The 13,806-nt window shown below is 42.2% G+C and overlaps 1 protein-coding gene across 2 annotated transcripts in view; it reads right to left on the minus strand.

Annotated features, from left to right (window-relative positions):
- Positions 1-13,806, minus strand: part of aqr (aquarius intron-binding spliceosomal factor) — a 51,026-nt gene that overhangs the window by 35,705 nt on the left and 1,515 nt on the right. For both annotated transcript variants that reach the window (XM_086049101.1, XM_086049100.1), the window contains exons 4-19: positions 13,734-13,774; positions 13,612-13,647; positions 13,412-13,532; positions 13,205-13,345; positions 11,988-12,056; positions 11,556-11,656; positions 11,388-11,464; positions 10,873-10,937; positions 8,716-8,832; positions 8,505-8,618; positions 7,754-7,857; positions 3,774-3,876; positions 3,188-3,308; positions 2,927-3,068; positions 1,974-2,152; positions 938-1,105 (exon numbers count right to left, since the gene is read on the minus strand). In XM_086049101.1, the coding sequence (XP_085905227.1) occupies positions 938-1,105; positions 1,974-2,152; positions 2,927-3,068; positions 3,188-3,308; positions 3,774-3,876; positions 7,754-7,857; positions 8,505-8,618; positions 8,716-8,832; positions 10,873-10,937; positions 11,388-11,464; positions 11,556-11,656; positions 11,988-12,056; positions 13,205-13,345; positions 13,412-13,532; positions 13,612-13,647; positions 13,734-13,774 (1,699 nt within the window). The remainder of the gene's footprint in view (positions 1-937; positions 1,106-1,973; positions 2,153-2,926; positions 3,069-3,187; positions 3,309-3,773; positions 3,877-7,753; positions 7,858-8,504; positions 8,619-8,715; positions 8,833-10,872; positions 10,938-11,387; positions 11,465-11,555; positions 11,657-11,987; positions 12,057-13,204; positions 13,346-13,411; positions 13,533-13,611; positions 13,648-13,733; positions 13,775-13,806) is intronic.

Consider the following 13,806-nt stretch of genomic DNA (forward strand, 5'->3'; position numbering starts at 1 on the left):
AAGACAAGATATTTAACGCGGAAACCTTTTTTGTTGTCGCTATTTTTCTCTCATTTTGAATTTGATGGAAAAGTTGAGGAATGCTGAAACAAAAACTAAAGAAAAAAAATAAAGATGTTGAGAGTTACAACTGGATAATGAATTGAATTATAAGTATAACTTCCGTGATTGAGCTCCTTACTCAATGCATTACATATTATACTGTATATAGCAAAGTAGTTTATCAATTTCTTCAGTTTAAACAATACTCATTAATTTCCAAGCATTTTAATAAATAAAAATATAAAGGGTAAATATGCTCTACTCAGGAAAACGTACACTAAATTCCAGCAAAAAAATTACAGTAAAGAGTAAGTCCATCCATACATTAAATTACGAACATCCATACAGGTAATAAAAAAGTTTCACAAAAGGGGACACTTTGAACCGGTAACAGAATATTTGCATTTCTTTTTGTTACTAAGGGAAAAAATTGTTCCGCAAACTGAACGGGACAACCAGAGTCCCGGAATAGTTTCGTAGTAGTACTTATTATTTGAAGTTGTTGGGTTACTTCCAAGTTACATAAAGCCCCCAAAGACAAATGAACAGATATGGATTCACACGAGTCAATGTTGGCATGATTATGCAGGACTAGAACATCCTTCAAGGTTTTCACATCCGCATCCAACCTATGCGGCTCAATTAAACGAAGCGAATAAGGTGGAGAGGGTGCACGGGGGCAGGGCCCGCAGCGCTCAGGGCGTTGTGTCCGTCGACCTCAGGTTAATGTGATGTTAATGCGAACAGGTCAGGTCTTACAGTGGTTGTCACTATGACAACGCCACTTGTGACCCTCTCCCAAGGATCAGCTGCTAGGGATGATTGCTTTGATGGCAAGGATGGATATTACGTATCACTCGCCGTGTTACTGTGTGTGTACGCTTACGCGCCGTACCTTCCTCGATGACACGCCCCCGATCATCCAGCATGCCCTGCACCTCGCAGCCCCGCACGTACACGAGGCCCGTCTGCTCCACGAAGGCTTGGCGACGGTCGAAGCGCGTGCCGTAGGGCATGTTGGGCCGAACCGTGATCAGAAAGCAAACGTCGTGCTTACGCAGCCCTATGGAGGAGAGGGAGAAATCGTTTGAGAGTCCGGTAAAACAGAAAGGTGGATGGGGACAGATTAGTGGCCTGGTTGGGGTAGGCGTCGGGCAACGAGGGACAAACTGCCCCGTCAGCGTGCGCCTGATCTTTAAAACATGAAGTTCTAATTATAGAAGCGGAGGGCAGGATAGGAAGTGATACTTTAGTCTGCATTTAAATTTGAGGAAATAGATTATTAAAGAATCACATTTAAAAAGGTCTTGCTGCAGAGATAGGAATATTAAGTGTTCTGCAATGGTATAAAAAAAGTATGTGGAAGTTTGACGTCTGTACTTAGGCCAACAGCTGCCATACATTTCTGCAAATTTGTAGCAAGGAAGGAATCATATTTGTGTATTAAAATCTATACTAGTATTTTATGATAATAAATTATACATATTATAGAACAGTGTTATAGGAGAAAAATATACTCTAACTCCTATACACACAAAAAAGGGGAGTATACAACAGAGATTACATTTCAAATTGCCAAGTGCATAATTCCACACATTACATCACAGACCCCATGGAGAGCTTGGAGTTGGACCACAACATTAGCTGGCATACACCTGACAATTTTAATAAGACTCATAAAAAAAAAGCTGCATAAACACTTTTGTCTTTCAAATCTCATTTAGCTACATAACAGGGACAAAATATTAGAACGTTATAATCAGCCCGAGGTCTGATGCAGTGCAGTTCTATACCACTGCAAACAAAAACATTCCTACTACACCTCTGACAGAGTCACAGTTCTCATTAAGCTAAGAGGCTAGAATGCTGTTTGGTGCTCCCATGGCCAGATTGTAAACAATTAAGGTCTGTTTAAACTCTGAAGCCGTTACCTTCCCACTCGTGCTTGATGTGATCCTGCACGTTGAGGTGGACAGTGACGTCGGCCCGCACGCGTGCTGGCCAGCTTTCGCCAATGTTGGGCTTGGCCACCTCCACGATGGTGAAGGCGGTGATGGTCTGGGCCATCCTGGCCCAGCCGCCGAACACCACGCCGCCGTACTCGGACTGCCTGTGAGTGTGTGTGTGTGTGTGTGCGTGTGTAGAGACAGAAAGGAGGGAGATAGTGAGAGGTGTGACAACTGCCGCGGGCCGCTGTCAAGCTTGAAATGAGTTGGATTTGGGGCAGCGACAGACAGCACCGCCGCTGAGTTGTTTACTTTCGGCTGGAACAACAAGTAAAAAGTTGCGACACCGCTTGACATAATGGGAGCACTTATTATGTTAAGCAATGGGTTTCCAAATGCGCCATAGCGACTGTCACGGTCTTTGAATTAAATATAATCAATGTGCCGTGCCGTCGCACCATTAGCGGGCTCTTCATTCGTAAAAGTTCAAAAGGATTGAAGTGCGCTCTTGCTCATTTACAAATGGCTGGAACAATACTCCAGTCATCCTCCGCATATATGCAATTACATTTTTTTTTAACCTATCCTTATAACAAAAAAAAAAAAAACTCAGCAATTCATGTGAAGGTGGCTTGTTTATTCTGAAAACTGACCTACTGAATATAGTTATGTCACATGAGTTCATGATTGTGTAAGTGCCAGTTGCATTGTGTTGACGCTTTACTGTCTGTTTCAAACCATACAAAATCAATCAAAACAAAATACCAGTCTATGTTTTCAGTGTTTTGCTTCTATATGCAAACAACCCATTGTTTGGGAGGCAGCATCAATTATTCAGGGGTTTTTGCAATTTGTGGCAGGGCTTAGTCCCTATGCCCTGGCAAAAAGCAGGAGTTTCACTGTAAAAGTTCCCTTGTTGCAGATAGTGGACTGCCTACCAGGGTTTCATGCGCCACACCACGTCTTCAATGTCCTGTCTGATCTCATAGGTGGACTCAAGGCGGAACAGGTTGAAGTTCCTCAACAGGTAGTCGTGGAGGGTCAAAAACTGGAGGTTGAGCTTGGGGAGCGCAAGGCAGCCTGGAAAAGACGAGGCACGGGTTTGCAAAAGTAAGATTTAGTATGAAACACTGAGTGCGGAGAGAGAACAGCAGCGAGGACCGTCAGTCTGCAGGCCTTATATTTATTTATTTGCATACCTTCGCCAGAGAAGTACTCCGTTGGGACGATGTTCTCGTCCCAGATGATCTTCTCGGTCGGGTAAAGGGGCATCTGATTCAGTTGCTCAATCTGAGAGATTCTGCGTTCATGACGGGAAACCTAAAACAAGTTAAAAATGTTCAAACTCATTAGCATTTTTCGTCTATTGAAGGAATACGATTACCGAGGTGTTTTAACCCTTTCTTCAAAAATATCCCAAAGAATTACAGAATATGCTTCACCCTCCTTTTTAGCCTTGCTGGACTCAGCCTCGCATGACGGGGCGGTCCTGTTTCATGGAATAAGCCACTGCTCGACCCTCCACCCTCTCGCGCAGGGCGAAGAATAAAGCAAGAAATATGGATCAAATTTGCGACAACAGGCGTCAAGGGGTTACAAATTGGCTTTACAGTTAATAGTGGTTTTACAATAGGTGTAGTGGGATCATGGAACAGATGAAATCAACTCCCATTATTTCCTAAGGGAAAGGACTGTAATTTACCCTGAATGTTCTGTTGTACTTTGGTACTAAGGACAAGGCAAGTGGTGTGTGTGTGTGCGTGTATGTATGGAGCATGAACTTGCCAGGAGCTCTAGAAGAACCTTCTTGTCATGGGTGGTGTCTTGGTCCTTGGGCAGTTCAGGCAACAGACACAAGTAAGATGCCACCCGGTGGAGCATATTGGGGCTGCGGGGAAAAAATAGTGGTGAGAGGCGATTAAAAACACCGGTAATGAATAACAATTGATTAAATTGATGCATACATACATTGACTACAATGATTCTTTTAATGGTGTCAGTCTTCACAAATGTACAGTGAGGAGAAAAGTCTGCCAGCCAGTGACTGTGATAAACTCGCCTTGATCATACTGGAATGTGTTTTTTACGTCGATGCATATTTTAAGCAGTTTAAATCGATTTAAAATACATTTTCGATGACTCGTTACATTCCTAAATTTCAAAAAAGTTTAGAGTTGGAGGGTGTTTTTTTTTGTTTTTAATTTTGACGTCAATATTTTCCCTTTTACCAAAAACGAATATCGGCTCCAAGTAGCAGCTTCCTTGACTAATTATAATGATTATCAGTAAAAAAAAAAAACATTGGCCTATACCTCTAGTCTTCTCCTCTTTCAGCCAGTTGATTGCAACGAACTAACCTTGCTCGTACTACAACGGTAGCTCTGTCAATGCTTGTTGCAGCATGTTTTGCACAAATGTGTCAATTCTGCTAACTAAAACTACCCAGACATCAGATGACTTTTAACAGGTTTCAGTCCATTCGCACCATGGCCGTCTGACTTGTGAGGGCTTCTCCAGCGGTGATACCGCATGAAATCCGACGGTCTTATGCAATTCGTTGCTCTTGTTAGCACTGCGGCACAAATCCGCTCCTCTGTTTGCTTTGACACTTGCGGTCCTGCTATGTCAGCACGTGTGCATTAAACGGGGTGGGCCGCATTGATGCGACAGGATTATGAAAATCAAAGTCTCCGCAAGATGAGGCGTGGCTTAATCAGGCGTGGCTTAATCAGGTTGACATGGGGCTCTGCGCCACACAAAAGGGCGGGTCGCGGATGGAGACAGGCCTCTGGAAACAAGCGTGACAGGTTCCGGACAGCCACACGTGGCCCTTGTGTCCATGCACATACTCATGACACGGAAACTGAATGACAATAGTGCCAGTGTTGCACTTTGCTGGCCGGCGGATGACCGGGCACAGGCCGTGTGGGCATCCCTGCAACCTCAGTAAGAAGACACAACAGCTCGCTGGCAGCGTTGACGATGACTGGACCAAGTCGTGATTGACAGCTGAGCCACTGGCATGTACTGGAAATGGTGTGCTGCAAGTTTATGTTACAGCCTGCAGGCTTGTTTTGACCCTATTGATGTGGGGTAATCCAGTGACTTTAGAAAAGGAATGCTGCTGTTTTTCTTTTCTTTTTTTTTTTTTTTTTTTTTTTATTGCTAGGCACTATTGGGCCCTACTGTCAGTTTGACACAATTTCACACTTTATGAATAAAAGAATGCTCTTGTATTTTATCGAGGCAAGTGCCTAGTTTTATCCAAGAGGGGAATGATGGTAGACACAAAATCAAAATTCTACCAAACAAGTATGGTTTGACCATAAGTCATTTAGTCAGATTACAAAAAATAATGCAAACAAATCTGTGCCTTTATGACTTCAACTTTACATGTTTCATGAAACAATGATGCGTAAACATGTATACTGCACTCCCTAAGCACTGAACTTACCCAGATACTATGTAAATAAATAACCAAAATATACACATTTATAAAAAAAAATAAATGAACAAAGCCAACCAACCAACCGACCGACCAAAATGAAGCAGTTCCCGTTGCCAATTTGCAGCCTTTGCTATTTCAAAATTACATTCTACTAAACTGCTATCGATTTCAATTAGATTAATTGTTCAGCCCTATTATCCAGTATTTATTTGTCAGGACTAATTTCATTCGAGAAGTGACTAAGGGCTGAAATAAAACAGGCTTCCGCAGCAAGGTGAAGACTGAAGTACAATAGAGCAGCTACCCTTGCTTCAGTTTGGAGCGGTCGCGTAAACTGCGTTAACAAGCTCGGGCAGGGAACAAATGAAAGTTTTAAGTCAAGGTACCACTGTATTAGCACATGAGGTGAGATCTTATACTTTTTGGTATTCATATTGTCAGTGGTTACTTCACGTCAGACAACGGGGAAGTGATGACCTGAGGTTCAACTGGAAATATAAAAAATAATGTGAATATACCAAGATAGCAAAAGAGTAAACGCCTTAAGTAAGGGAGAAACTAAAAGCTTAACACAAAATACATACAGTAACGATCTTTCATTCCATTTCACAAAGTGCTGTCTTTGATGATGTATTAAATTCATTTGCTGGCCTAAAATGACACTTGCTGGCACTTTATTCAAGTGTCAGACGCTTCTATTTATAGGCAAAGCTGGGCAATAATACTTTGGTTTGTGTGTTTTGGGGAATTAGTGGATAAATTCAGAGCGACGGGTGACTAGGAGCTTAGTGAGAGGGCTGCGCGGCAGGAATAAAGTGGCATTAGCATGAGTTGCTTGGATGGAAGAAAAATTGCCTCGTTAAATCTGATAGTGGCTTATTTCAGTGGCTGGTGGTGGGGGTGGGAGTTACCCTGGGTGACAGTTGCGGATCGGAGAACAATGGCGTTCCGGCTCCCGCCAAAAGCCGGAGGCTGGTGGGGGGGGGAAAGGAGCTTGCCGGAATACGTGAAATGATTCAGCAAGAGTGTTAAACCCATTCAGCAGCGCTTGGCTCATAACCCTCAAAAGAGACACAGTGTGAGGGTCCAAGCACTTCTAATCTATGATCATAGAGGATGATGGATGGTGACTCGGCCGTGGTAAAAGAGGAATTTTAGGTTAGCTAGATGTTTTTATCTTATTGGCTGCTGGCCATCGGGCGCATCTTAAAACTGGCAATGACACGCATACGGTACACTTCGATGGCGTCCGGCTGATGTTTAAATTTGGTCATTTGCATATTTTTTTCTACAAATCAGTACTATTAGTCAGTCCCCACGCGAGTATGTTATTAGTATTATTTTTGTTTTTCAAATTATTGGCCAATATATAGTGTTGAAAAGCACCTGCTGTCTTTGACGATGCGATGTTAATGGCTCAACAAAGAAGTGTTTTGACATATTGACTAGCTATTGAAACAAATAGATCTGTAAATGATAAATACCTGCAAGTATCTCAAAATTAAAAAAAAAAATGGACAAAAATGAATTTTGAAATCACAACATGCATCATGTTCCTAGCCTTAACACAAGGGAGAGACAAAACTAGATTTTAAGTAACAATAAAGCTACTTTCAAAAAATACAATACAGCGTACAAATGTTACGGTTATGGTCTTTTGTCTGTGTTATGTTGGAGTTCAAATAAATCCATCCTTAGTGTCCCTGTCAAAATATGACACACACTTTCGCTGAGCATATCCGTTCTTGTAAAACCCATCTCGAATACGAGTTTAAAAACCCTTCCGACCGCCACCAAACAATTTGTCCGGCTTTAAAATTTTAATTGAGCCAATCATACTGAGCTAACACGGCAAATCAGAGTAATTAAACTATACCAGGATCAATTATACATGCTTAACAGCTCCACAAAAATCAGCCCGAGCCTCATTTAGCGAACTGAACTTTGCGAGGCCCTCATAAATCTGAATATAATGCTCATATTCACCTGAAACGGGAGCAAAGGCCGTACAACGGAGCGTTTTATTAAAGCCGGTGTGCTTTTTGGCTCTCTGGCGAGCTAATACGATGTGACAAACACAGCTGTTCAAAGAGTTTATTCTCAAGCCGCTGCAAATCGATTAAATTAATGAGGCGTGCCTCTCGCTCTCTTGCTGCTACCAGCTGCTAGTTGGGGGGCAGCACTGGCTGCCATTTAGTGGCGGCACTCAGGCGGCAACGCTGGTGCCGTTCATCACAGATTTAACACGGGGACACGTAACGTGTACTTCCGTGTGTCGGATGAGGTCAAAACTGCAGCGTATGAAAACATCATTTACCTGAGAGAGCCAAAATGTTTGGTCAGGGATTCCCGAGTGTCCACTGCAGCTACGTTGGACAAAGCAAAATCGTGCAGCTCCGGGAAATGAGCAAAGGCTGCTCTCTGCAAGAAAGAAAGGTGACATTCATCATCAACATCAATGATTCTCATTGTCTCGTTAGCATCAGCAGGTTAATGGCGTCTGGTTGGAAACAACGATTAGCAAACGCTAGTTAGGATAACTGATAGCATATTCTGGTTAGCGTTAATGATTAGCATCAACCGGTTCGTGTTACCTATTGTGTTATATTACAATTCAAAACTACAGTCAAGCCCCTGTATATTTGCAGTTTGGCACAGGTGGATTTGCATATATGCATTTCTTATTTTTCTCTCAATATTTTTTCATATTTTGGATTTTCCCGGTTTCTCCAGGATTTGATTGTCCCATTTCTCCCTGTTTTTCATAGAATACATATACTGAATGTTTATCAGCGTTTTTTGAAGAATTGTTTGGGTCTGAAAAAAAACAAAACAAAGCACTTTTTTTTGGGGGGGGGGGTGAGAGGAGGATTAATCAAGAGGCCACAGAGTGTGGTTGCAGGCCGGGCCGTCAGTTGCCCATCCCTGGTCTCGTTATAGTGAAACAGTTAGTGTCATATGGTTAGCATCAATAATGAATTTAATCTAGTTAGCATCAGTCATTAAAGTGTTACGGACATCTAGTTAGCATCGGTGATTAGCATCAGCCGGTTGCTTGTGGCGATTACCTGCAATGAAGTGATTCTGTCGTAGTGCAGCGTGGTCATTTCCTTCTCCGTCAGGGCATTTCCCGTCTGGTCGTTAATCTCGAAGCCCGTGTAGAACTTGAGCATGTCGAGCAACTGTGCGATGGGGGAAGCGAATGAGTCAAGTCTTTCTGTTTAGTGACTTTCAGGCAAAATGTGCATCGATTGTGTTGCAAGGGTGCTGGCCTTGTACCTGACAGAAGAGGTGGCCCTCCTTCTCCCGATGGGTGAGGCTGGAAAGGTGGCAACTGACAACCAGATGGGAGTCATCTAGCACTGTATTGAACCAACGCCTGGTGGGTAGCAGGGCCTAAAGACAAAAAACAGTTTGGTAATAAAAAATATTAATTTGAAAGCAAAATGGTAAATTACAGTCACCTGACATTTCATTCAGTACACCTGCACATATGTTGAGATCCAATTGCGGTTAATCACTTTAGATAACGCCTCTGTATGGTCTTAGCCGTACATCAAGTGAGAACATATTTGCTAAAGCTACTGTACTTTGGCCGCGCTACAGTGAAAAAACAAACACTTCAACCCCTGAATTGTTTCACTTCAACGGGTGTTATCTGTCTTAACAAGATAAGTGTAGTATGAAGAGAAACCTCACAGGAGGCACACAAGCTCAACAATAGAGTCAGCAGAATCTGGACTGTGATCTCGCCTGGTCCGGCTTTTCTTAACGGAATACTGGCAGCGGACACAGCGTCGGCGCAGAAGGGAGGACTTGACGTAAGGACTTGATTTAGTTGCCGGTGGCAGCAGAGTAAGACAGGGAAGTGAGGCGTGGGGGGGGGGGGGGGGGGGGCTGAAAGCTGTCAAAATGAGATAGTGGGGCTGCTTTGGTGGGAATAAATCAGCTCAACTTGTTGACAAATTTGACAGCTTGAGCAAAAGGGTCACTTGGTGGCCACCAAAACAAAAAAGCTCCCATAGAATATCCATCCGTCCATTATCTGAACCGCTTATATGATATCGAATATTCTAAAATGAACTGACAAGATTGCTTCAAAGGCTGCAGGTGCAGCAAGTGATTCTGCTTCTCGTTTATCCAGCCATATTCTTTCATCTAGGCAGGCAGAAGAAAACAGAGAAGAATCGGGATCCTCCAACCCCCTCTGCCTTCATTTCAAAAGAGGAGAGAAGTATAGATTTCAGGCGATGGAGGCTTTGTAAAAGGAGAAGGCTTGAAGGACAGGACGCTCGTCTCTGGAGACAGCGGGCGGGCGAGCGGGCTGGCTGGCTGGCTCGCTGGCCGGCCGGCCAACGGCCGATGCCAGGAACAGCAAGGCCGGCCTGTCAGCAAGATGGAATCTATAGAGCGCTCCCGGTTGTAATGTGAGATGTGCACACGCAGCAGCACCTTATGGAACAGTGTGTCTCTATCCTGGGACCAGTTTCCTACTGTATCTTCAAGCAAACGATTTGTGGCTATATGTTCGGCGCTTAAAAACAAGAAAACACCCTCACTTCACATTTGAGCGTTCAGAACGGAAATGACTTCAAAATGAATTCACCTTTTTACTGGAATTTGAAAAGTCAAAAATGAATCGAGCGTAACATTCAACCAACGACACCAGCACAACTCTCATAAAGTGTGAAGAAATCAACACATTCTTGCTTTTTTTAAGATCTAATATTGAATATTTTGAATTTTAGATCTGTGTTCTGACACATTGAGCGCTACATACGCTAATGCATTTTGTTCTAAATCACAATATTTATATATCGGGGAGTGGAGCGTGAGGATATTTTTTTTTAAGTGGATGCCCCCATCGCTCATACTTGCATGCATTTTGGCCGCCGAGACTACACGCGTCACTATTTCATCCACTGCTAGGTCTACAAATATAATTATGCATTTTTTAAAGTACCGTTTTAAAAAAGGGCCAGTGCCAGTTCTGGCAGGGCCACCTCAAGTTGGCTCATGGTGGCTTGACACCCAAAAAGTCTTAATGTCGGACAATACATCAACACTCACATGCGTACCTTTGTTATCCTCTGCGAAGAATGCTGAATATTGCCGCTGTACTGAGAAGCTGAGTGAGTTGATTCTCCAGTACAGTATATATCTATAAGTGTCTTTAACTGACCCCAGGTGGCGAAGACGAACTGTGAGTATGCGGAGGTCCACAGTATTGCATTATTTAAAACCCATATTTATAATAAGGGGACTAAATACATCAATAAAAATAACCATGATTTAATAGGTCTATTTAGTGAAATGCCCATCCCCAACCTGTACTTTTGATCATGTGGACTGAAAACCAACCACGTTAAAGCATATAATATAAGAATTCACCAATTTTGGGTCAACCCAAAAAAAACTAAAGCTGTTGTGTCTTACCTCCAGGTCGATCATGAGTTCAACAAATCTCTCGCAGTAATGCACCTTGTCCATGGTGATGCTCCCTATATGGGGGGGGGGGGGAGCATGGACATGGTAAGTTTTTACAAAAGGGAACACAGCCAAGCGTGAGAGGAAGGCACATGCGCACACACATGCGTGTGTTGACAACACCAGCATGTGTAGCAGGTGCTGAGAGTGATGTGGACCCTGCTGGCTTTGCGACTGTAATCTATTGTGTCAGCTCTGAATTCCACCTAAACACACAAGTGTTCTGTTTTTAGCGTTCCAGGTGGGTGGTGGGGGGGGTGGGGAGGGAGAGACCACGGTGTCGGCCCGAATTACGAGCTGCCGCAGGCGTGGCAGTGGGGGCTCACGCTCCTTCTGCACGACCCCGAAAAGGGAGGGACTAGCGCATCTGATAAAAAAAAAGCGACTCTTGTATTGATATTTGATCTGTGCTATTACAGGCTAACACACACCACAATTGGGGGAATAATAATACGGTTGTTTACCTGACTCTGGAATTGACTCAAGGACCCCGTGAAACTTTTTAATGAGAGACGAGAGGAAGGTTCGCTCCTTTTTAGCCCTGAAAGAAGACAACAAAAAAGAACAAAGAGGAAGTGAATCAGAGGCAAGACTTTTTGTGGTTAGCCGGAGGAAAAGGGAATCTAATTAACTGCTCGGCCGCGTCGGCATCCATCTTGTCGAATTTCTTCTTGATGAGATTCCAGAACTTCTGCAGCTTAGGAACTTTCTTCAGCTCGTGTTGGAGTCGGGTCTGGAGAAATGCGACAAAAACTAATTCAGCCTTTTGGTTTTTGCACCACCAAAATTCTAACAATTTTGATACCACCTAAAAATATCTGGACAAAATCTGCCTCAAAAGTCAAACAACTTCAGAATTTGACTAAATGTCCAAAGCACTTCTTTTGTATTGTAATCCAATCAATTAATCAAGTTTTTGGGTGAGGCCAAAGGGATTTTTTAGCGTCTTCCGTAGTCAAGGCAGATGTACACAAATGAACCCTGTTGACATTTAGGCAGTTATGCTCACCACTAAATGATAATGATATCAATTCACTTCACTTATTATTGCTAAATAACCTTACTGGTATTAGGCACAGCCACATAGGCAGAGAGATGAGCTGCTGCACCTGCTCCCTGATCAAATCTACCTCCTGGGACCGAGAAAGAGACAAAAAAAGAGAGAGAGTGTTAACAATGTACTGTATATAATGCAGCAATGATTTTTTTCAGCGCATTAACAAAATTCGAGCACTAAAATATTCAGAGGGTTTTATGGGAGCACATCAATAGCCAGTATGCAACTGTAGCACATTTTCAAATGAAACCTCTGCAGTGCATCAATGCAGCACTGGACAATACACGATCATCAAAATGATGTGGCCCAGTGCAATACTGACACCTTGTGGGCAAAATCAAGCACTGACTAGTTGTGTGATAGACTGGGTAGGGAACCCTTTTTCTCTCAATAGAAGGTATTCACTGAATTCTTGTAAGAATGTGATATAACAATCAGGCAAATGTCTATTATCAGTCATTATAAGCATTCATTAGCTTTTTATATCTGTTCATCCAGAGTTGGCTGGCTAATTTCCAGTAAATTCCTGGAAAAATGTACATAGTAAGTTAAGATGCAGAATTTTGTAAATATTCAAAACTGACTTGATTATCTGTTCAATGCAATCAAAAAAAAAATGCAAATGCACTACTATTCAATCATATTCAAGCATAAATCATATTTTATACATATACATTCATATATTTTGCCATAAGCAGACATCCATGCAAAATAGATGTCTTCTCCTCGCACACATGCAAGGGCCTTAACTGGTTTTTTTTCCACTTCACTTGAGCGGCAGCATACCTGAACCTTACTCGTATTTGATTTTTTTTTTCAGTTTTGGACATAAACACATACAAATATTTGGAATAAAAAGAGACCATTGGATAGAAATATTCAGAAATACTTGACGGATATTAGAACAAAAATACAAATGTATGAAAAAAATAATAATAAAGCCTTGTAATGACATTAATTAATGTTTAAATAAAGAATGAAAAAAGTTGTCTTTTAGAAATGCTTGAACAAATACTTAAAAGACTCTGTCTCTTAAATGTAATGGAATCTTTTGTGCATATTGAACACAAAAAGTGTCATTTTTAAAAATGTTTTCTAAAACATTTTGATTTATCTATTCATTTATTTAAGTCAATATTTGAGTATATTCGCTTTTTATGGCAGGGGTCAGTCCATACATGTACTGTCCCACCCCTAGTAATTTGAATAGTAACTGGTACATACGAGACTATTGAAGCAGTGGTCGAGAAACTCCAGCAGCACCGTTTGCTCCTTCAGAGTGAGGCCGCCTTCGTCGCCCGCCAACAGGGCTTCCATCACACATTTGAAGAAGAAAGAAAAATGGCCGGGCTCCTTTTTGAACACCTGATGAGAGAGTTGTTGACGTTTAATATCGCTAGTGAGTGCAGTATGTCAAATAACATTTGTTACCTCCCATGCTGGCACATTTTCCCTGAACTTCTCATTGACAATGCAGCAAATGGACATGAGGAAAGCGTTGCTGGACACCTCCGGAGTGTAATTGACCCAAAGGTAGTTCTCCAGGTATTGACTGCAAGGAGATTACATCATATATTTAGATCTAGTTCCATTGTTTCATTTTTAATAAAAGAAGCCGTCAAAGATGGTACCTGAACTCCAGCAACATGATTTTTCTAATGGCAAATCTGAAACGGAAATAACAAAATAAACATATTAGCTCCCAAATGTGAAACAAATTGATTCCCCAAATGTTACTTGTAAAAGTACTTACTTGGACATGAGAATCTCCTTTTCATAAATGTCTTCCATCACCTACACGGTAAAAAGGTATTTTTTTATCTTTC

This window comes from Filicampus tigris, chromosome 13 (assembly GCF_054856515.1).
Source record: "Filicampus tigris isolate MCC_2025a chromosome 13, RoL_Ftig_1.0, whole genome shotgun sequence".
In the NCBI taxonomy this organism is placed as follows: Eukaryota; Metazoa; Chordata; class Actinopteri; order Syngnathiformes; family Syngnathidae; genus Filicampus; species Filicampus tigris.